Source organism: Rhopalosiphum padi, chromosome 3, assembly GCF_020882245.1.
Source record: "Rhopalosiphum padi isolate XX-2018 chromosome 3, ASM2088224v1, whole genome shotgun sequence".
NCBI lineage: Eukaryota > Metazoa > Arthropoda > Insecta > Hemiptera > Aphididae > Rhopalosiphum > Rhopalosiphum padi.
The window spans coordinates 38,593,059-38,618,183 of NC_083599.1; the positions used below are offsets into that span (position 1 = coordinate 38,593,059).

Here is a 25,125-nt window from a genome sequence, read left to right on the forward strand (position 1 = left end):
AACTAATACCATGCAGCATTGAGACCGGCTGCAGGAGGATTGGGAATAGTCAAGATTAAATAGAATGATTTGCGAAAAATGGAGTGTTTCATTGAAACGTCTAAGGAAGGTATGCTTAAAAATTCCAAAAAATAGAATTTTAATAAACGCATTATCAAACGATAAAAGAATTAAGAACAGGGAGGATGAGCATGCTTATAGAATCACTCTGTATAACGTATACTGATCGTCCAACTACTATATTAATTATTTGTAGCGTAGTAATAATAATAAAGATTTAGGTAGCATAATACGACTACATGGTATTTAAATTTATTGTTCAGCATCATGGCCATTAGTACACTGTAGTAAACTTAATATAATAATAATAAGACGTACTATAATATAACACATAATGCAGAGTGTGTAAAAATTAAATTGTACAGCATTTGCAAATCTCGAATACCACCCATAAAACTCTATACTAATGATAATGGTAATTATATGTTTAACAATAATAATAAGTAATAAAAAAAGTATAAAAATACAAAATTAAAATTAAATTTATATAATAAAACCGAGAAAAACGTAACCACCGTGTAAAAATTCGTAAAATAATTACTGAAAAAAGAAAAATAGAATTATAGATTACGGAAGTCGAAGTTATAATATAAATATATATATATAAATATGTATAGAGAAAGATAAAGAAAGCAACGATACAATTGTAATATATCCGTGATATTAGTACAAAAGTTGCCACAAGTTAAGTAGGTGTTTTCTAACCTTGGGCCAAGTGTAACGGTTAACAAAATGTAACCTCTTATAGTTGCTTAATATTAATTGAATCGAAAATCTTTTATAAAATGCTTAATTATTATTGTCACGCTTATCATCGCGTGACGCATAATTCAAACAAAACGCACGTCTTAACGGCTATCATTTTATTATGCGAGCCGCATCCAACGATAGCTCAGACATCGCCGAATGGCTGTTTTGAGAGCTCTGATTGTGCATAAATCGGTAGTTGTTGTTGTTTAGGCCTCCGTCTTCCGTGAGACGGCCCGAAGTAACCGTGGAAGTCGAACTCGCGGTGTAAACGTGCGGCGGACAGTTGTTGGTTTTTTGTTGGAAGTTACCGGACGGCCAGAAGTTCCATATTCTCAATGACTCGTCGGAACTCGTCAATGCTACACATCAAAACGAAAATGTTTACGATTTTTTTTTATGTATCTATCAAAGAAATCGACGAAGTGTATGACCCTGCATTGTATATATAATATATATTACTACAACCCACAGCGTTCGATGACCATAATATAATATAGTATGTGGTCGTTGTGTATACCTACTCATATATTATTGTTTATTTATTAAATCAGTCTCAAAACAAAACTCATAAATAGTATGCTATTCTAGTCCAATCTGTTTATCATATTATTCATATTACAAAGAAATTCTATTATCTCGGAATCTGTTGACGATTATCAACAGTTAATTACGAACAGAAATGTATTTAGATACTGTGAAATAAACGGTCAAAGACAATTCAACTATACATGGATTTTTTTTTAGATTTAGAGGTGGATAATTATTTTTTTTATTATTATTTGGCGCTCAGTATAATAGTGTAAAACAAAAACAAAATATTAGTACTTGTAAATTTAAATAACTAAAAATGTTTACTTATTAAAAAAAATTATGAAAATGTCATCGAATTAAGATTTAACAACATTTTTTTTCTTATGGTTGGGTATATTTTTAGTTGCTTACAGGTTATTTTAAACTTCTTACTCTATTAATATAACTGTTGATTTTTAATTTTATTTAACGTGAGGTCAGTGAACGTGATTATGCGATGTAATTAACACAAAATGTATCATATACCTATACGTTTTCCGTCTGGGCTCCACGCGAAAAACAGTCCTCGATCCGTATGGCTACTACTCAATGTCTCGACGATTCGGTCTAGGGCATGCATCACTACGACGCTGTGTTTTTCTATTAAAATGGGACTGGAATATGCATTATCTCCTGTTCAACAGAAAAAAAATCAATTAGAATCATGGTATAAATTAAGAAATTTATCGAACAATTTATAAAAAAATCGAAACGTCGAATAAAATATACGGAAATTACATACGATGAGTCTATATGTTATATAACATCATATAGTTTGACAAAATAAAATAAAATTATAGGTTTAATTTTAATAGGTAAATATAAAGAAGATAATGAGTATTATTCGCCCGACTACCTGAAAAATTCATATTCTAAGTTAATTTTTATTAAAAAAATATGGAGTTCATCGTACGTTAAAAAATATCTTAAATACTTCAATTAAGAAACATGATATAACATTGTATTTAGATACGGATGTCTATTATAAATACAATAAAGTACCTAGATACCTATAAGATTCATGTATCAATAGTATCGTTAATACCACTGTTTCTTGGTTTTTTACCGTGTGAACATGTTTTTCAGTATAATTTCCGATTTCGTAATAATTGCATAATGACTATCAAGTATCAACAGTGGCCAGTAGAATATGGCCACTATTGAGTTACTTATAAGTTACTTTGAACTAGTATTAAAAGTATATATAGCATCTATTAGGTATTTAAATATAATTAAAATTTATATTTTTCTTAAAATCTTCTAAAAATTGCTTGATACAAAACATCTTAAAAATGTTAAATTCGGAATTGAAAAAAGTAAAAATTCGATTACTCAATCTAACATAACCCATACTTGCGCACGACTGCACGAGGGCGACATGCGTTCGAATTATGTTGTATACTAACTATTGTTATCTCGATGTACTCACTGACACTATACACGGTCGTGGCCGACAACAGAAGTTCGCCAGTCAGTCGGCTGAACGTCATCGAGTGCGTGTTCACGTGCAGTATGTTCATCGTCGGGCAGCAGTTGCTTGCGGTCTGTTCGATGCGCTTCAACACTTGTCCCTTGCACGCATTCGCCAACACCAACCACGACGGACACTTGCGATTGACGTACATCTGCATCCCGTCTTGTGGGGTCGATGTGACAGCGTAACACATCAAAGCGTGTTTCCACGGGTGCCAAGCGAAGGCCTATTTATTTGAACATAATACTGTGTAACGATTATATAGACTCATGTTATATATAATGTAATGTGTTCGAGGATTGTAACGGTTATATAGTATATAAATAGCGATAATCGATTATCGGCCATATGGGAGACAGGACGTAATACTTATAGGGGCAAGCGCTGCAAGGATGAACCTCCCAATCATCTATTATAGTTAAGAAGATGTCAGTGCAGTATTTTTTTTCTCTCAGGCGCATTATAATATACGAAAAAACGCATTCGTGCAAATCGTCTTTCGCGATTTTTAAATGAACTTAGAATAAAGTTACATATCACTTAAATTATAAAGAATGATATGTTTAAGTGCTTGACATATTGGCTTTTTATTTTTTTTTTAATTTGACTTAAAAAATAAATTAAATTGTTATAAATATAAATTTATATTAAATTTTTTAATGACAATTCTCAGACAATCGATATGTCATACCTTCAAAAATATTTTTCTTTATCAATATTGTAATGTATGGTTTAACTCACTATAAAAAACATAAGAAAAATAAATTATTTTGCGTTATGAATTTTACCTATGTTTAATTGAATTAAATTTACTAACGAAATACGGTAATTTGGGAGGTTATTGAAAACATATAAAAATTAATTTATAGGTAGATAATAGCATAGATTAAGGATATTGGTATATACAATTTTAACAAAAAATGACAGTCAATAATAAAGTGTAAACGTTTAACAAATAACAGAAAGTAAATAATTAGATAACAAATTGAGGGAGAGCCAGATAGAGAAAACAAATAGTTCGATTATAACCTTTTAGATGAATTTATTTGAAAAAATATTGGTTTCTTCTTTAGGCCAAGGGCATATAGCGTATTCATACTTTTGTATAGAAAGGGGAACCAGTGGAAGACGCTTAATTCATATAATTAAATGTACAATAAAAGTTATTTTAAGGTATAACACCTTAAAAAGAAGAAGTCATTAATGAATGAAAAAATAATTTTAGGTGAGACTAAAGCACTCTAACTTTACTGTTAACTAACATGCACGTCTGATAGTGCGATACTGTGATAGATATACCTATCACGATTCATGCCATTATAACAGAAACTATTACATTGTCCTTGGCTTCTAGCATTAACAGTCTCTTCAACATAAATTTATATTATCTGTTACCATTTAAACTGTCGAGTTTTACTATTTTTGTATGCACTCGGTTTAATAAGTAATAATGAGATTAAATATAATATATAATTTATTATTATTATATGTAATATTTTCTATATCTTTGATCTTGCGTATAATAATAATATAATATATTATAATGCTATATAGATAGAATACCTATTATAATTGTACAATATCAAATTCATATATTGTCACTATGTATATTATAATATATAATTATTATTTTAATTATATAAAATATTTAATGTAATAACTACTTTTTTTTTTGTTACGAATATGAACAATATTATTATATTTTTAAACTATTTCTATAAAAGAACTTGTTCACGTATATTTCCTTTTTGGAATTGGTAATTGGTCAACATATTTTAAAAATTATACCATATTTAAATAATAATATAAATATTTGGCGTAAATTTTAAGTTTCTATGGTTATTCGTTTTTGAACTATAACAAAATAATGAAATCAATTTAGTCAAAATCAGTTTTAACGCAAAAATTCCCATTTTCCTTATTTTTTTGTTTGTTTTTATCAATTATAAAAAATAAAAATAAAATACTGAGAATTTTTAGTTTTGATTTCTTTAAATTACCTACAAATTAAATCCAATTTTCAATTTAAAACTACTGTCAAAATTAAAAATCGAAAAATTATTGTGTACTATAAAGTATAATATAATATGTAATGTAAAAAAATACCTCATTGTAAAATCAATACATTCATCGCTCTTATCAAATTCTAAAACCACATAATATAAGTTGTAACCCACATTGTTGTACCTTATTAAATTTACGTTAGTTGTTAACCACTTGAACAAATAAATTTTGTTTTTATGTTTCTATAATAGGTACTCTTATTAAACAAACTATGTACTATTTGTGCCAAAATCTATAAGTAGGTTAAAAACATAGTACCCGGTGGTTCAAAATCTCCATTAAAATATGTAGTTATGTAGATGATTTTCTATTTTATTATAGTCAACATCGTAGCTTATTTTAAGTCAAGAAAGAACTTCATACTAAACTTCTTAAACACGTTTTTAGATATTAAGAATTGTATAGTACGATTAAGTACATCAGTCTGAGGTATAAGATATAGTAATGAACAACTTACTATTAAAAAAAAAAACATATTTTGATAATATAAGTAAAATTATAATTATATATATATATTATGATATTAATATTCAATATTATTAATATAAATATATTATAATATAGGAATATATGCTGTTTTAATCGTTTATGAACCACTTATATATTTATTACTTTCCCATTGAGAGGTAACTAGTACTATAAACCGTTTTCGTTTACTTTAAAATATTTATTGGTAGGCCACTCGTATGTAATGGAGTAGTCGATATGCAATTTACATAAAATTGGAGAGCGTTTGGTATAAAAATAATTAAGTTTTTTGAGTTCGTTGTGCAACTATAGTATGCGCCCAAAATAAGATGCTTTAAATTTAAAAAACGAATGAATATGTCAAATTAAAATAAAATATTTAATCCTGTATTAATTTATTTCAAAGTCGTTTTAATTCAATACAGATTATCGCAATCGATATACAAATGCATGAAACTTGAATTTCTGATTATAATGTTTCAAAAATAGTATAATACCGTCAGCATCTTTTCAAATTAAATCCTAAGTCACCCTATTTGGCCGGTATTTGAAAGTTTCATATATAGTTAAACAATAATTTACTATTCCTTTAAAAATACCATAAACGCACAAAAAAATAAAGTTTCGGATTCGCTAACGTATAATAATGGATAATAGTGTTAAAATAAAGTACGCATACGACAAATCACAAACGTCATGCAATAATAATATTATAATTTAAACCTTTATCAGCCAGTTAGAATCGCCACGCTGTTTACTGTTGTATCGGTCGGTCAAGGTTTGGGTCACGTTGATACTCGAATCAGAACACCGATCGCGATGTGGGCATAACTCCAGCGGGTCTTCAATACGCCAAACTTTCAACACACACACTCGTTGCGAATAGGTGGCCACGGCCAAGTGACGACTCCATTTGTCCTGCGACACGTGCAGACAGGTAATTAGCGTATTTTGGTTCATCTTGTGTATAATGCGCGTAGTGATCAATTTCTTTTGGGCGAAATCGTATCTGAAAAATGTCACTGTGGCCCTCGTACATCCTCTGAAATACACACAACATATAGAAATAAGATGATTGTTTTATAACTCGAGTTAACAAAGTATCACTAACCTAACACAGTGTCAGTGTACAACGAAGTATAGTATTAAATAATTACATCGGAGAAAATTCGATCCCGTCTACGTTATATATTAAAATAGGTCTACATATTATTATTATGTTATACCAGTTGTACAGACTATCGTAGTCATCAGGTAAAGTGTTTGGATTCGTTATGAAGTTAACTTAAAAACTTTCTATTTTTTTTTTTAAATTGAACTCTTAAAACCTTTGAAATTAGATTTAAAATTTTGAATATTAAGAATTTTAAAATGTTAATTATATTGGACTAAAAAATTAAATTAAAAAAATATATAAGAAATACTTTTTTCATGCAATTTCATGTAGAATACTAATACATTTTAGAAATTGCATAGAATAAATAGGTTAGGTTTAGATTGATACTTTTGTAAAAAATAAACAAAATAATATTAACATTAGTGCATTAGTGTCATGTGCGGGAGCTATTTCTTTTACACACGCTAAACATCACTCACTACGTACACATTTACATAATCAGCATGCACGCATACAATTGCCTATATTTAACTCCTTAAAAACAGTCGGTATCAAATCCCCTTAAAACTTTATTTTTTTATACATGTGTGTAGGTAGAGCTATAATTTAAAATAATTTATTATAAAACAATTTCTTATTAAATTACACGTGGATAATATTTTAAGTTGTTATAATGCTATAGAAACGTATATTTAATAAAATAATTATATCATGTATAGGTCACGTATATTTAGAATAAAATTGTATGATAATGATATTATATTAAGCCAAGTGGGTAGCAACTAGTGGGTATAAATATACACTAGTATACAAATCGACATACTGTACAACAGTCAAATTAGACGATGAAAATATTTTTAAAAAAAATTGACATAGATTTAAATTGATTCCATGATAAAAATATGAAAATTTTAAATTATTGTTATAACGTGTAATTTAATACTACTTGTAATTTAACATATGAATTTTGTTAAAACTTAACATTTCCATAAAGGCATAACATAATATAAAGAAAAAATTATATAGACTCATAGTAATATTGATAATTGGCTAACATTTATATTTATGTTAAGTCTATACAGGTAATGTTATCTGCGCTATTCTACAATACATTTTATTTCTGACATCAGTTTACTATTTCAAATCATATATTATATATTTATCATATTATAACTAACGTCACTAAAACACGACCGTTGGCTAACCAATCCATGACAATAATTTTGCATCCATTGAACCGTTGGCATGTATCATCGGTTATACAACCACAATTAGATGATTTTTGTTCATAATTTGAGTTGTCATTCGGTGCGTTTAATAACCAAACCTGTGGGCAAAATATGATAACAATATTATGATAAATTTAAAATTGTATAATCATAGGAATATAATAATAATAAAAAAGAAATTAATAATTATTATTACAACTTTATCATAATCATTCGTCATGTTGGTAATATTATATGAAACATAAAACACATAATATGTGGTGTATAATGGTAATAATAAAAACTGATGTTAAAAAACAGGGAATTTGCTTTACAGTACAGTAGGTTTTGATTTTTGAATAGTGTTTCTCTTTATTATCTATTTTTTAATTACAGTGATATATTATAATACTACAATATGTTTGAGTAAGTCGCTATTTTATATTTTCAGTTTAAACAGTTATAAGCAAATGTGATTATGTATTTTCAATAATTTTAATTGCTGTAAGAACAATTTGTAAGTAACCTCGTATTAAATTCAAGTCTTTCTACTCAGAAACAAAAATTTTATAAAAATAAATCAAAAAAATTAGAAATATTCAAATTTTTATAAATAGGACAAATAAAGTAAAATACTTTTAAAATTATAACACGTTTAGAAAATGCTAATATAAATAATATCTAATGATCACGAATTATGAGCTATAAATAAATATTCTTTTCTGATTTAAAACAAAAAAAGAGGGAAAGTACGAAAGTACGCAACCACTCGTACAATATGTGATGTACAGTAATAAGTCGTATAATGTATCAATTATTGTAATATTATATAATATCATCATTGAGTAATTCTCTATAATTCATGTGTTAAATTTGGATTCTATGATAAATCATTGCATACAAAACACAAAAAACGATCCTGAGTGAACACTGTTCACCTGTTTAGCCTTAGCCTTTATTAATAACTATACTATACATACCATAATTATCTATTATTATTTATAATTTATTACTGCTAATTGCTATAAATGTATAAATTATGATCGAATAGGTTCGTGGAAAAAATAGGTAATAGAATAAAACTAATCTTTGATTAATTTTATTCAAATGTTTTGAAAATGTCATTATGTACATAAAATATAATAATATACATAAAAGTCACCATGGATAATACTTTTGAGTCACTTGTAAAACGTTGCTCTTTGTTTAAATAACCAAATTTAAACTCTAAATGTCTAAAAAAAGTTTGCTAATATATTTCAGATTTTTTGAAACAATATTTCGATTGAAACATTTTAAAAATTTACCATGTATAGTAAATAATAATTTAAACATTTGTTTAAAATTTAAAATATCTATATACGATTATATGTTTTTAATTAGAACAAAATAAGAAAATTGATTTTACGTGAAAATTTAGTTTTCTATTTGTTTTTTGTTTGCTTTTCCCAATTATTAATAAAATCACTAAACATTTTTATATTTTTTACCCCCTTAAATACTAACTAAGGTCTAAAATTACTTTACTACCAGAAAAATGATTGAAGCTGAAAATCCAAGTATTTTTATTGCTTCAAAATTGATGACTGCAGACACAAAAATATAAAATAAAATCACATATAATTGTAAAATCAATAAATCTCTTCGCTCTGAATCTATAATACTAAATTGATTTTATTAAAAACTTGAGTTGCGTAAAAATTCTCGTTCTCTCGTAGGTTTCTGTGTATTTTCTGAATTATTAAGAGTACTAGGCTTTTCCAACGATACCAACGTTTCTACCAGAATCTACCCCCAAAGTTAAAAACTGATTCGAATTTTCTACTCCAAAACGGGCAAAACGTAATGACAGACATAATTTTTATTTTGAAATTAACTAAAAATATAAAATGACAGAACAGTTATAAAATGCCCTCTTTGTATTTGCACTCAACGCTAAGCTTTGACATGTGAGTTGTATATGTATAAGAAAATCTAACAAAAATAATGCAAAAAATACAGTTACATATTTATAATTATAAAGATACTGAAATGTAAAATTGTATTATATTTAAAAACGATAAAGAGTTTGTGCATGTCACGTTTGACTTCAATTGAAAAAACACTCAATTTTCAGAAGTCGTAACTCATAATAAACGCTGTGCTAACTCAAGGGGAAATCGCTAGCGTTTTTTCATCTCTAAAAATATTCAGCTTTGCTAATACTGCTCTTGACAACAGTTTGTTATGATATAAAAAATGCTGGGAAGTAGTAATATATATTATACTAACGATGACATCATAATAATCTACTGCGCCTATTTGTTTCCATACCCTTAGGTTAAGTAACCCTGGGGGTGAACGATCCCCCACTCACCCCGTCAACGCGTGACCTTCCGCATTTCTGTCACAATATGTATGTAATTTTTAAAAAGGGGTCTTTTTAACAATCGACCCGGAATTGAACTGAAAAAGGCCACGCACCTTTATGTACCCGGTGCTCTTCGCCGCGTTTCGCGACGTTTCGTCGACTGACGCGTTCATGGACGGAGACCGGTACGTCACGTCCGCGTCATCACTCTCCGCGGATCGCCGATCACGTGCCGCGAACGCGTTCATCCGTTCCAAGAGAGTGTACGGAAACGGGCCGCCGCCGCCACCGCCGTCGTCCCACGCTTCGCCCGACGTGTCGGACGACGGCACTTCGCCCCGTTCCACCGTGAACGAATATCCCAGTTTTTCACCCTGTGCGTCCCATTTCAGACAGCCGATGACCGTTTTCACCGCAGCCCCGTCGTCGGCCTCCGTCGGGCCGTCGGTGTCCATCACCGCAACGATCGTGTACCGGACGCTCTGGGTTTGGCACGACCACAAGTGTATCGACGATTGTATGGCCGCCGTCAAGTAGCCCGTCGAACTCCAGTCCAGTATCTTGGTCACTGCACGGTTTAATAAAAAATATCATTATTTACATCGTCGTGGTTATTACATTCTGCTGCGCTGCAGTTATAGAGATGGAATTTCAAAAAAAAAAGATAAAAATAAAAACGTGATGTTTTTTTGACCCAACGCGCGAATAAGTATAATAGACTTAATAGAGTGTTGTTTTAACCGAGCTATTGGTGGACATACTGCACTAAGCCGTAGATATAGTTAATAAAGTAATGATTCGACAATTCACGTTTTCAGAAAAACTAAATGAAGGGTCAAAGATGGAAATGTATAAAAAATAATTGGTAAAAACGAAAAAAAAATCTATAGATAATCGTTCTGCTGTACACATTATAGGTGTGAGTGTGCCTAATTATTGAGTAGATAACTTTAACGGATGGGTCAAATTTGAATTCAAACGTATATATAAAATAATTGAACACCAACAACGATTCTGAACGGATACTGCGTGTGTTTCTAGTAATAAGAATATTTTATGATATATATATTGATATTTCTGTCATTATACAATAATATAGTAATTTATTTTATTATAAGTAATACAGTAGGTTCAATTATTTTTTACCGAAAATATCGCATATTTCTGTACATAAATAAAATATAATAATACGCGTACAATATAAGTCTATATAAAAATAATGTTTTTGTATTATAAAAAAATAATTATAATTTTAATTTTTCGTTTGTATGAGTGGTCTCTATTTCATGTGCTTCTATTTGAGAACACGGACGTACGTGTTAATATGAAAACAGTGCTAAAGTGCGTGTAATTAAATACACGTGTATACGCAGTGCCCGAATTGGGAAAAATTAAGTAGAGGAACTCAATCTAACGATTTAAAAACATGCTTTCCAAGTGCACAATTACTTAACACTGACCCGTGGGGGACTTTGCCCCCACACCCCCTTATCAACCTTACTTATATTTTGAATACCACTTTTCAAATACACAAATATTTTAATTCTACCTTCATACTAGTCCACAGAATAGATATGTCCAATAAATTATAGGCAAAGAACAGTGTGATATTATAATTAATTAATAAACAAACTGCAAGAAAAATAAATAGGGCCATAGAAGTGATAATAATAACAATAAATAAATAAACCATTATCAAATATAATTTTGATACTAAAAATTGTAAAATTCATTATATTATAAATTGAAATCCACATTTTAATAAAAATTATTTTGGGCATAAGTTTTTGCCGTCAGGGGGGTTCCTGTGAAAAAAATCAAGTTGGGGTACGCAAAAAAATAAATAAATAGTAGGGAGCTCCGTCCTCCTACGCACCCCACCAATTCGTATACATACGTGTATTTAGAGTCCGAGTACCCGTGTACAAGTGTAATAGAAGTCCGTACACCGTGATCAGTGGCACATACAAGAATGGGGTAAAGGAGCATGTACTATAAATTTGTTATAAAAACGAATACTTATAATCCTATAGTTTTATTTTTTATATCTGTAACTTTTTTTCAAAAAAAACTATTAATATGTGTTTAGGTATCTGAGTTATCTGCAGGTTTATAGATTTCAAATATTCTATATGACCAATATCAATCTACATGTAAAACAAAATTTTCGATAAACACTACAAAACTAAATCAATTATTTTAATGTTAAATTACATTTATAGTTCATACACAAAACGAATTATAAATGTTTTTCTTTAAATGTTAATTGCAAAATAATTACAAAAATAATTTCTCAGACTTTAAAACATAAACAATGATTTAGAAACAAACAATAAATAAAATAATTGAAAATCATCTTTAGATTATGTCCGGTTTTTCCGTAGACCTTATACCATAGGTTTTCCATATTGGGTTTACCTATCTGTAAATACTAAATAAAAGTTTTCGGACGATAGTGAACCATAAAAGGTTAATAGCATACGTCAAAATAAGACGGAAGTATTTTCCCAAACCTAACCTAACGGACTTTAAAAACACGTGTAATTAAATACACGGCCACACGGGTATTCGTGTATTTTATTATTTTTTTAATGTACGAACTACGTGTACACGTGTACCAAACCGAGAGCCCTAGTTTGACTATCTAATTACATCCAAATGTGTGTCTATAAACAGTACAAAAACGGTAAATATTTAAAATATACACTAATACAAACATTTAGTAAAAATTCAAGTATTTACGACTATTCGTTAATCGTTTATAAATTATAAAAATGGTGGGCAAGTGGGTGTCGCTCTAGAGATGGAGAGTAGCTAGTGACTATAATGGATGTGTTAAATTTGAATGCTGCAATGACAGGTATCATTGTATATGAAAAACGATTCTGAACGGAGATGATTTGTCAGTCTAAGATAATTAGTAGGATAATATAATATAATATTTTTATCTATATTTAAATCATAATATTGTTCCTTTTCAGTAAAATACTGGTAATTAGTCCAAGAAGATCCAATTTGATACCATAAATCATTTTCAAATATCAAATTTGAAAATCGAAATATTTGTTACTGCTCCAAAACGTACTGACGACTGACAGAAATAAAACACACATCATTGTACGTTGATGTACAAGTTTTTGGCATCGGCAAAAAAAATCGATGTCTCATTTACTTTTTATAAATTGTTAAACCAAATAAATTATAACTCAATATTCAATAAGAATAAAATAATTTGAAAATGCCGTAGGTACACTATCTACAATTGCCGCGCTATCGATTGATTTTTATCTGTTGCGGTATACCTGTAAAATCACTCCGTTCAGAATTTACATATTATCATATAAATTTGAAATTTTCAACAAAGTTTAAAAATTCAATTGGAATATATTAGAATACATACTTTATCGTGGTCATTTAGATATTTTTTTATTAGAAATTATTGATATATTATAGTGGCATAGCGTTAATATGACATAATATCATTGTTTTTATATTTTATTTTATTTTATTTACGATTTATTTAGTGATAATGTCTTCATTATTTGTATTAAATATTTTAATAACTTCATAAATTCTAATTATATGAATTCTTATATTTAAATAAATGTTTGTTTTATGTTTATATCATATTTTTTTTATAAAAAACGTATTATTATTATTATTTGGTGTTAGATTTTTATTTATCAAACAGAAACTATTTTTATACAAATACAATATTATTTATGATACGTATATTCAAAAAGGTAAAGTATAGGTTACGTTAGCTAACCTATGAGGATTATATTGGTAATATATTTTTATTAATCATTAAAAATAAAAATAATTGATTAATTTCATATTTTCATATCAATTATATTTCCTGCTATCTTGGTAATTTATAGTTGTATAAAAATATAAAATGCCCAGTTCACGCATGTGATCATTTCTACATAATTACCTAAAAGTGAAAAGTCATAATACAACACACATATTATGTATATAATAGTATAAAATATATTAGTAAATCTACCATCTTATAGTGTATTACTATATAAATTAAATTAAGTACTTACTTACTTTGTATACATAATTTATTATATTCATATAGTATACTTCACCCTGTCTATATCTTATCAACTATCATACATACATTCGATAACATTTAAAAGATCATTCAAAATAAAAATTATGAATTTATGTAAATTGGAAGACATTTAAGCAGATTATAAATGTGTCTATCACTAATATAATATATTTATTATACCATAATAATAGGTACCGTATCCTTGAAGTAAAATTTTCAAAACTATTGATAATATGTATACTAGGCAATAAATTATTATAATCAGTATTATATTCGTTTTTATTATGTATTATTTGAAAAACGGATTTTCTAGTATTCGTATATTTTATTAAAATAAAAAGAAATATTGTAGAATAAGTTAAAAATATAGTTTGTTATAAAAAATAAGAGAAATTTTACATTTCATTTTGCATTCCTTATTAAATTTAGTGGTTTTTTTTAATGTTTACATTATTTGGTTTTTTTCGATGTATTTTTTTTTATCTTAACGATTAGTCATTCGCGTGTAAATTTGTAAATTTGTAATCTTATAATAAGATATGTACATAGTACATTGTACAATACCAAGCTTTAAAATTAACTTTTTATACGTTTTATTCGTTGATATTTATTTATCTTAATCACCAACGATGTCTTATATTAATTAATAATCGCGTATTAGATATACGTGGTGGGTATACCTACACTTAACTCGCGGAATTATCTCTTCTTAGTATTTTTGTAGATAAAAGTATACACAAAAATTAATCTCAAATTATAATAAGGTGTTTTTTACGTATATTTTGTCATTTTTACTACATATTTCAGTTTAATTAGTGCCCATCTATTGATTAATAATTATTATACATCGTATATTATTGTAAATCCCTTATGATTGTATAATTATATGTAGTTCTTATATTAATATTCTTAAACACGCATATAATAATCTAAAATTGAGTTTTAGTGTTAATAGATAAACTCTTTGGTGTGTTGAACTAGTTTACTCGAGGAGCGAAGATTTGAACATACCACTCAAGTTTAGTAAGATTTAAATGTATCTATTTACCAAAATCGTTCGCTTTGCTCGCATAGTACCCCCCTTCGCACATTCACAAATACACAATAATATGCAGTCAATGTAGTCATAGATAACGATCTCGTAGCACAGCGCTTATGTACGTCCATCATGGTCATTAGAGAACGTGTTCATATAATATATTTTACGTGTTATAGTAATATTATATTTTAACTAATATAATTAATTATTACGTATTCCAATTTTCGTCTAACTTTAAAAAAAAAACTTTAATCATGCAATTATTTTAATATTACAATATAAAATATATCTCTGGTCTCGCTAGTCTTAGAAAATTAGTACACATATAATTATTGAATATATTGTTCAATTATTGAACACTCGACCTTATAATTTTGGCACTGTGGCCGTTCTAAAAAAAAAAAAAAAATCATCAACACTCTTCTGGGTAAACTATATTATATATTTATATGACACGCTGATATATGCGTTTAGATTGTTAATGGTTATACTTACTCCAGTCGTTGGACAGATTCGGCATGTCCAACAGCAGATCGGCTACCAGTGATTTGTTGGTAGCGTGATTGGATTTCCGGGCCAAACGTCTCTGGCCAACCATCCGAATGGGCCACGTCAAGTCAACGTCCCGGTATACGGTGGAAAGGTCTATCTTATCCGAACCGTTGTTACGTTGGTTGAGCACGTGCCGCAACAAGTGTCCGCCAATGGACTCCAGTGACATGTGTGACTGAAGTTGGCGGAAAGCTCGGTGCTGTTGTTCTTGCTGCCGTTCGCACTCGAACGGCTCCAGGAAATCCTATCCAAACATTGGGCCAATATCAATATAATCATATAGTAAGCGTTTTTGTCGCTTACGATTTCGAGCACCTATATCGATCGAATGAAAACACAAATCCAAACAAACGTATTCCCGTCACGGTCGTGTACAGTATTTACTTTTCCGAAACCATATTAAACCGCTGTGCCCCATTATTACGCCCAAAGTAGCGGGTTAACAAGACAAATAAACGGCGGCGTTCGACAGCTGCAGATCGTCGAGATATACAAAATGCCCGCAATCGCCGTGATTTTTATACCATATCGGGTTAGTGCGCATTATATGTACTATATATCTCTGCCCTATAATAATATAATATACTGGAGCGTACTGGCTGATGGACAATAATTAGAAGGTGTCGCAGATATTAATAATATCATTCTATAGACTCCGTGGGCGTATACTGTCATCGTGGAACGTTGCAATAATATGAGTATATTATGGCGACCAACAATCAGGAAACGGACTCGACGTTCGTCAGACGTGATGAAGTTGTTAATTATTAACACGGTCGTTATCAATTTATCGGTATTTAAAGGTATAGATAGCAACGTATAAAATATATGTACATCACTCGCGGTGTCTTTGTGTCGGCTTTAAAATGTCTGTATAATCGAAAACAAAAACACGCGCATATAGGTAATATTAGGTATCTACGTACGACGACGAGCCGGCAGGTGTATAATTAATACTTACGGATTCTTCGCCGCAGTTGGACACGCAATCGTATTGGTGATCTACGGTGATGTGGTGTAGAGAATAAAACGAATACGGGCTGCGATGTCGATCGGGCACGAATCGGTCTCTGCCTTGGCTGTATTTGAACATGACGCCAAAAAAAATATTAAAAATAATAATTATAATGAATAGTCGTCGATAGACATGTAATGTTTGACGTGCGCCACACACAGTATAATATAGAGGACGGGCAATAATATACTATAGACTGCGCGGTGGTTATAGCGTACGGACTAGCGACAGTTTATTGGGTTTGTATTCACGTCGTCGGCGTAAACATTACTACGGGAAAAATATTTTTAATAAATATATTAGTGCATATTGCTATTATTATTATTATTATTATTATTATTATCATGACGTCGTTATATCATTACGTATATTACCACCACTCGTATACACAAACGCGTGTACATATTAATATATATGGCTACATCTGTATCCGTATACGGGCACGCTGCGAGGAGGGGACCCGATAATCGTGAGATTAGAATACGGTTTACCCTATTGAAAACATTATTAACGACGTGCGGTATTCAAATTGTATTCAGATCGTTAAACTATATCATATGTTTCGACTTACTGCACGTCCGATAAAGACCCGCGCGGGCACGCTGGTTAGTGTGTGTGTGCATTTTACAATACGATTAATAATAATATATAATATCTTTAATGGTCATAAAAACAATGATAACGGTGTGCATATAATAGGAATAATATCGTTGCTCATTAATTACAGTCGTCATTAATATCGGCTTTAAAGCGTCGTATTTATCTATGTCTATTATCGGACGGTAACGATATTTTACATTAACAGGCCCGTGAAACTTTTCGTAATCATATAATTACACGTTCAACCGTAAGACGGAATGTTGGATTTCGTGGATAAACGCGATGATAATTATACGAATATCGAAATACCTACATAGGGATTTTCAGTTGCGCAATAGCCAATGGTAACTCATTGGATACATATTAAACATATTATCATTAGGTATAATATATTAATAATTAATATTATGCAGCCGATTAAAATATACCACATATGTACAATACGAGTATTACAACTAGACAGCCGACTAATCCTGCGCTGTGCTTAGTAAAAAGTAATACACACATAATATCATATTATTATGTTATAAATGTTATGATAAATAATAATTTTATAGTACTGTGATGATATAGAATAATAAGCGACGTCGACTTCAACGATGTCTAAAGTTTAAAATCTATAATAATGCACACAATATTTTCTATAATGAAAATTTGAGTGTAGTTGAGTGTAAATATTTTTTACGAGCGTCTGAAGTATCTACCTATTCATTTTGTCAAAATTGGATATTTACGAGTAAAATAACAATTTCTTATTAAACAATTTTCTTATTTCGTTGTAACTCAAAAAGTCAAAAATCAATAATCGTATTGATAAATACTTATTTAATTATTTTATCAAATATTTATATTAGTATTTTAAGATCGATTTCACGAAGTGGCTACAACATAAATATAGTATTATTTGAAATTTGAAATTTTTTTTTCAATTAATATCGTCTGCTCAGAATCATTTTTTGTATACAACGTTTGTATTCGATTTTAATTCAAATTTAACACATCCATTATGTAACAGTGTTAAACTCAATGCAAACGTATACATTCGATACCTGCAATACAGAAGAATGATTACCACTTGCCCGTTTTTAATAATATAGAACAAAAACTTATAATTTATAAATATTAACCTAAATTTGTTAGATTTATGCGATAAAATTACATTAATTGAAATTGAAATTGAAATTTATTCTGAAGCGCCTTTTTAGTATAAAAATAGTGTATATTATACATTTCTGTAAAAATACTTATGATAAACCATTTATTAAATTGTCAAGTTTTATGGCATATAAACATTAAACAAATATGAAACAAATATTTTAAAAATACCTATAAAATATATAGAAGTATAAAATTCCAAGATGTTTCAACTTATATTTAAAACTAAATCTTATAAAACTTATAATTAAAATTAATTTGCTAATAAATAATAAGAAATATACATTTTTAAGAAATATTTTAAATGATTTCGTAAATATTCCCGTTTTCTGTATATTTTTTTTTTAGTTTTTACTATGTATATGAAAAGTTGTTGGCATTTTTTAATTTTGAAATCCTTTATGGAAAATTATTTATATTATATCAAAAGTAATAATGTTAATTGATTTTTGAAATATAATTTAAGTACATATTATAGTTAGCAAAAAAATTATATACTTAATAGTTAATTTTATGTACAATTTGTTACATTTAAAATTCTGGGCGGATGAGCGATGCATTTATTAGTTTTACAATGATGTAAGAGTTTATTTTTATTATTATTGATTTAGACTTTAATGATTAAAGATCCTTATTGACCTTATTATAGCAGAAATGTTTCGATTTTAAAATTCAAGAGTGATTGTTTTAATTATATAAAATTTGATCAAGTATTTATTAAAATATAATTGGTATGAACTTTCAAAAAAATTCCAGTACATTAAAATTGGGAGAAAAAAAATTGTAAAAACCGGAATTTTTACACAAACCCAGTTTTTAATAAATCTATATTACTTTTTGTTTGTATGATTATAATAAAACCATTTATTATGTATAAAAATGATAATATAAAAATGTGATAAATATTTCAATTTATGGTTATTCGTTTATCAATTACAACAAAATGAAAAAAATCATTTTATAAAAAATCGTTATTTTACTAGTGAATATCCAATTTTGTAAATGCTTATAAAAATTATTCTAAATTTACGGCCAATTTTTTTCTATTTCCATTAATAAAAAATTATGAAAAACTTTATTTGAGTATTAAATGTTCAAGCTTTTTTACATATCAAACATTTAAAAAAAAAATAAAAGTGTCAATTTTAATTAACAAAAAAAGAATATCAAAATATTTTGAAAATATAATCATAAACAGAAAATGCTAATACAAAATTCGGATAAAATTTAAATTATTTAAGGTTAATTTTTGAGTTATAAAAAATCGCTTTTTTCAAGTACTGGTTTTGCATAAAAATTCTAATTTTTTCCCAACGTTTATTTTTAAAAATACTTTGAATTTTTTCCTTTTTTTATTATCCTTTTATCTCATTTAAATTGTAAATTGTTTGTAAATAGCATAATAACATAATTTATTATTATCTATTAAAATATATTTTTATAAATAATTTCAAAACATTTTATATAAATTACACATATTTTATGAATCAATTATGGTCAATTTATTCATCGACGTATAACGTATATTTTAATTTTATAGCAAATTATATTTATTAATAGGATCATTATTTCTTACGATTGTACCTATACTGTATATTGCCGAATTGGAACTTTTAGTTTAATGCTTTAACTTTCATTATTAATTCAACGGTGTAAAAGATAATATTATAATATTACTTTTTATACTACTTTATTATTTATCTTTACTTATTATTACGTAAACTTCATACCTTTTTTTGATGAGCACCTACACTACCTGTCGTTTAAAAAAAAAAATAACATATAAATGTAATCTTCCATTATTTTAGTACTTTAATTCGCCTATACAGGTGCTTAAACATAAAAAAGTTTTTATTAAAGTTTCAATAAATCTGTTTATGTCAAAATGTTATAATAATTGATATGAATACTTTTAATTTATTATGTTTTATTTTAAATCAAATAAGCTATTAAATGAGATAAATAAAAAAAATATTAAATAGGTACCTAATAAGTTAACGAACTAAAACAGAGTAAACAGTTATTGTATTTGATTGTCTAATAATTCCTACATCTATTCTTTAAATATTTATATAAATTATAACATTTTAATACATACATATATTTAGTATACATGGCAAGTATTTAAAAAATTAAATAATTTTTAACATTTATTTTTTAATAGTTGAAAAATTTGAATATATAGGTACTCGAGTACTTACCTACCACTTGTCAGTAAACATATTAAATGAACACATACTTTATTGAATAAAGCGAAGATATAAATCAGCAATGAACATAATTCCACAAAATCCTATAAGAAAATACGATAACAAAACCAAGGTGGCAAGATATATACTACAAAATATGGTACGAGTATAATTAATGGTATATTTAAATTTAAAAATAAAAATAAAATAGTTACTATAATAATAATTAAATTTATGTTATGCCGTGTGGTGGGTAAACGTTTTCAGGCCCCCATTAATTAAATTCGGATTTTCCGTAAACATTTTTGCTATAAATCGGCGCAATTAATAGTATGCATTTTAATGAAAATTTGAGCATAATAATAGTGTCAGTGTAGGTACTACACCTAAAATAAATTATAAAATAATAACTTATAAATACTCGAAAAATTAATTCATGGCATTGGTGTAGCCAAATAGCATATCTAGGACGCCGTGTGAATAAAATCCTACTATATATTATTATATTATTATGATAATAATACAATAAATTGTTTTAAACTATAATTGTTGGCAATTATTATAAATAAATATAATGCCCTGAACACTAGGCAAGACGCGTTGAACGAATAATTAATTAAAACACTTTGTTTTAAAAATAGCGTTTATTATTCGTATTTACATTATATGCGAATGCGAAACCAATAAGTATGATAATAATATTATATTATGTTGAAATAAAATGTGAAAAATTTACACTCGCGTTATGGGAATTCACTCAGCAACAGGGATGCATGTTATAATTGTTTATTATTTGAAGAGGTAGAACTCCTGCATATTTCATTAAAGAGTTGACGAATGATTTGTACTATTTCAGGGAATGAGAAGGACGATAATTATTGTTGTTTTCAACCAATATACTTACCGATTCATAGTTTAAATTTGACCAATTGTCGTGTTAGTTTAAAAGGATACTTGACAGTATTTTTAATTTTCATAATAAATATTCTATTTACTCGTATATGTTATAACTCTCGATTTTATTAATAATTATCTACAAGTTGGAAGAATCAAAGAAACATAAGATGTGTTGATGTATTATAAATCTCTAGACAGCTTAAATCAAATATGTATACATTATCAAAATGTATAAATAACATTTATTCTGATTAAATGAAGAATTTTTAAAAGGTACAATTTCGAGTAGTAGTTATAGTCATATTGTATGTGTGCTACTGTGTTTTATAAGTATGTATTATATTCACAATATTACAAAGAAAACTAAGAATAATTTATTATTATTATTTTTTTTACAAAAGACTAAAGGACAAAATAACTAAGTAGGGATAAATTGCATTTAACAATTAATATTTATATATATAGCCCTTTATTATTTGTAAATATTATAGTCATACTTTACGGATACAGATAGAATAGAATTATTATTGGTACTCATTGAAATAAAGTATATTCGTAAATAATTGTAACACACAATAAAATAATTGAATAATAAAAATGATCTGCCTGGATCATAAAAATGTAAATATAGCTAGACTTGCCTAATAAATTTAAATTCAATAGTCACAAAAAAAAAAATTAATAATATAAAGATAATAATAATAAAAATAATATGATTTAAGTCTGTTAATACAAACAAATCATGGAATACAATGTCTTAGAATATAGAATATAATGTATGTCATTTCTATCTAATACAACTAACATGTATATAGATCTATGAACTAGCCACTGGAGATGTTGCACTGTTATTTGAATTCGCTGTCGAATTTGTCGGAATGGAACCAAATATAACTGCTAACTCGTCTAATAGGGTTTCATTGCGGTATGCTACTCGTATGTCCGGGACGTTGGTTCTCGATATGTCATTTCCTGCCACACCCTCTTTCGTGTAATTGGGTCCCAACCAGTATTGCTTGATCTGCATGGTAATCACATAAATGTTAATAAATTATTTTTTATATGTACTGATAAGCAACGAACCCTATGAGGGAATCCAGACATCAATACAGAGTTTCGAGCCAACTCGCTCATGTCACACGCTGATAATTTCCATACTTGCGCAGCAATCGAGTATTCTTCCATTAATGGTTCCTAAAACAACAAAGTAATTTATGTATGATGCATATTATCAAATAAAATACAGGGTAGACTAGATCGTAAAATAAAATCATTTTAAACATTATAATATTGTGTTGATATCCATTGTTTTAAAAATAAAACTTCAAGTAAATGTAAATGCAATTGAAAAATAAATTATTTTAACCTTGGTAAAATGAAACTGCAGCGGGTCATCTGTCGACAGACTGATAACCAAACCACGAGCCAAATATTCTGGTAATGGATTCCGATGATAATTCAAAAACAACGAATTGTTTGACAAAGGTGACATGGCTATACCAATTTGGGCAACGTAATACAAATATTGAAGTACAGGCACTTTTCTTAAGAGCAGTCCGTGTGATATATTTTCAGCCATCATAAAACCACATACCAAATGTTGTACAGCTCCTGCTTCACCACAATGGGGTCTTAGCACAAATGTGTTGAAACCTTGTTTGCTAATAAAAACAAAAACAGACAATATTATTGCATATATATAAATATTTATAAAAGTAAAATTGCAACAAATATAAAATAAATCTTTAGTATGTTGTTAAAACAGTAATATCTGAATTACTTTTAAAAGTAATACATACTTTACAATATAATTTATAAAATTAAAAATTTAAATGAAAGATAATTTCTTATTCATACGTTTTATGATTTTTTTTATTAAATTCCATTTTTTGTTTACATTATTATATATTTGATTTTTTTATAGCTTACATTCTGAGATGATTGAGTACAGTCATGTTAGCATACATATAGTACTGATAATATGCATAAGGTGGATTATCAGTTTCTCTCCATTGTGCTGGTTTGGGAACATCTCGATCAACAAATGGATTTTCTGGTTTTGACTCATCATCAACACTATCAAACCCAACTACATGTTGTAAAAATCTAAAAAAAAAAAAATGAATAAAAAAATAGTAGCTATTGTATATATTTATAATATTTGCTAAAAACTTATGTCATTTGTTCTATACAAATAAAAATATGTTATGGATAATATATTTTAAATATTTAAAATTATTACTTGAATTATTAATATACCTACTAAATAAATATAATAGTAGTGTTATTTTAAATTTTTTATTGAGATGCCAATTATTTTTAGAGAACTAAATATCTTGTATTTTATTATTATGTTATATTAGATTAATTTTAAAAATAAATGCAGTTATAAACAACATAAATAACTAAATACATGATCGTAAATAACATATTGAACCACAAACAAAATTATTTTAAAATGTAGCAATTCAAAAATAAATAAATAAATAAAAAAAATTCAAATACTTTTAGATAGATACTTTTTTTATAAAGATCTTCAGTACCTATCATTATTTGTCTAGATTTTTAGAATATAAATATTAAATAAATATGATAATTAAATATTTTATAAGCTGATTGAAAATAAAGTTAACAAATAAGTCCCTATACAATTTAATAAAAAAAGTATGCTTGTGATTATAAAGCCACAAAATAAGTATATTATAAAAAAATATATTCTAATTTTATATTTTAAATAACTTTTCTAATTTAAAATATATTAATACTTTAATACATTAATAAGTAAAAAATCTGTTACCTATGGAGATCTGGATGTGAATTAGGATCATTAGTTGCTTCAAAAAGTGGCAAAAATACGTTGTCCAACAACTGCTGGAAATTATCTAAAATATTGTTTGATTTAAATATGTCACTGTAACAAAAATCAATTTTTATAATTTATATTTTTATTATTTCAATAATAATAATTCAAAAATATTTATAGGTTATACTAATAAAATAATGTACAAATACTAAATATTTAAAAGTAAAAATAAATTAATGACCTAAATAGTCAAATCTGTGCGTAAAAAAATAAAAATAAAATACATAATTATTTATATATACTCACAACAATCGTGGAATCTGAACTAGCCATCGAACGTTGTCAGAATATACTCTATTAGAAATAGCCCATTTGGCTAGTTTGTCCCATTCATCACGACTCTTTCCGTAAATTGACAAACGGAGTTCGGCATTTTGATATTTTGACTCTTCTAAGTCAGACGCCACTTCATTAATTACCCGAGCAAAATATTTACCACCAGTATAATTATCCGTTTTCAAGAATACTTCTCTAAGACGAGATTCTCCAATAGGGTTATATTTGGAATTAAATTTATCAAACCTATGAAACGTGTTGCGGTCCTGTAAAATAAATTTATAAAAAAATAATCAATTATTACCAAAGACAAAGTAAACTAGAATTTTTTTCTGTGTAATTTAATGATAATTTTTATAATAGCATATACGTATTTAATATTATATGACTATATGATTCAATTTAACCTATAGAA

General features: G+C 27.6%; 2 protein-coding genes across 12 annotated transcripts in view; both read right to left on the reverse strand.

The window, feature by feature from the left end:
- Window positions 1–276: 276 nt before the first annotated feature.
- LOC132927327 (uncharacterized) lies at window positions 277–17,001 on the reverse strand. Of its 2 annotated transcripts, none has more exons than XM_060991844.1 (8): window positions 16,677–17,001; window positions 15,659–15,959; window positions 10,175–10,629; window positions 7,682–7,830; window positions 6,110–6,428; window positions 2,810–3,080; window positions 1,867–2,013; window positions 277–1,169 (listed from the first exon to the last, which is right to left on the reverse strand). In XM_060991844.1, the coding sequence occupies exons 1-8, from the start codon at window positions 16,806–16,808 to the stop codon at window positions 919–921; spliced, it is 2,025 nt and encodes a 674-aa protein (XP_060847827.1). In that variant the 5' UTR covers window positions 16,809–17,001; the 3' UTR covers window positions 277–918. The 2 variants fall into 2 exon arrangements, 1 of the variants encoding a protein (XP_060847827.1); XR_009661694.1 differs by having other exon boundaries at window positions 1,032–1,169; window positions 2,787–3,080.
- A 5,020-nt stretch (window positions 17,002–22,021) lies between these two features.
- Window positions 22,022–25,125, reverse strand: part of LOC132923698 (AMP deaminase 2) — a 33,195-nt gene continuing 30,091 nt past the window's right edge. For all 10 annotated transcript variants that reach the window (XM_060987626.1, XM_060987623.1, XM_060987624.1 and 7 more), the window contains 6 exons: window positions 24,681–24,976; window positions 24,369–24,482; window positions 23,501–23,677; window positions 22,938–23,232; window positions 22,655–22,765; window positions 22,022–22,592 (listed from right to left, as the gene is read on the reverse strand). In XM_060987626.1, the coding sequence (XP_060843609.1) occupies window positions 22,389–22,592; window positions 22,655–22,765; window positions 22,938–23,232; window positions 23,501–23,677; window positions 24,369–24,482; window positions 24,681–24,976 (1,197 nt within the window). In that variant the 3' untranslated portion in view covers window positions 22,022–22,388. The remainder of the gene's footprint in view (window positions 22,593–22,654; window positions 22,766–22,937; window positions 23,233–23,500; window positions 23,678–24,368; window positions 24,483–24,680; window positions 24,977–25,125) is intronic.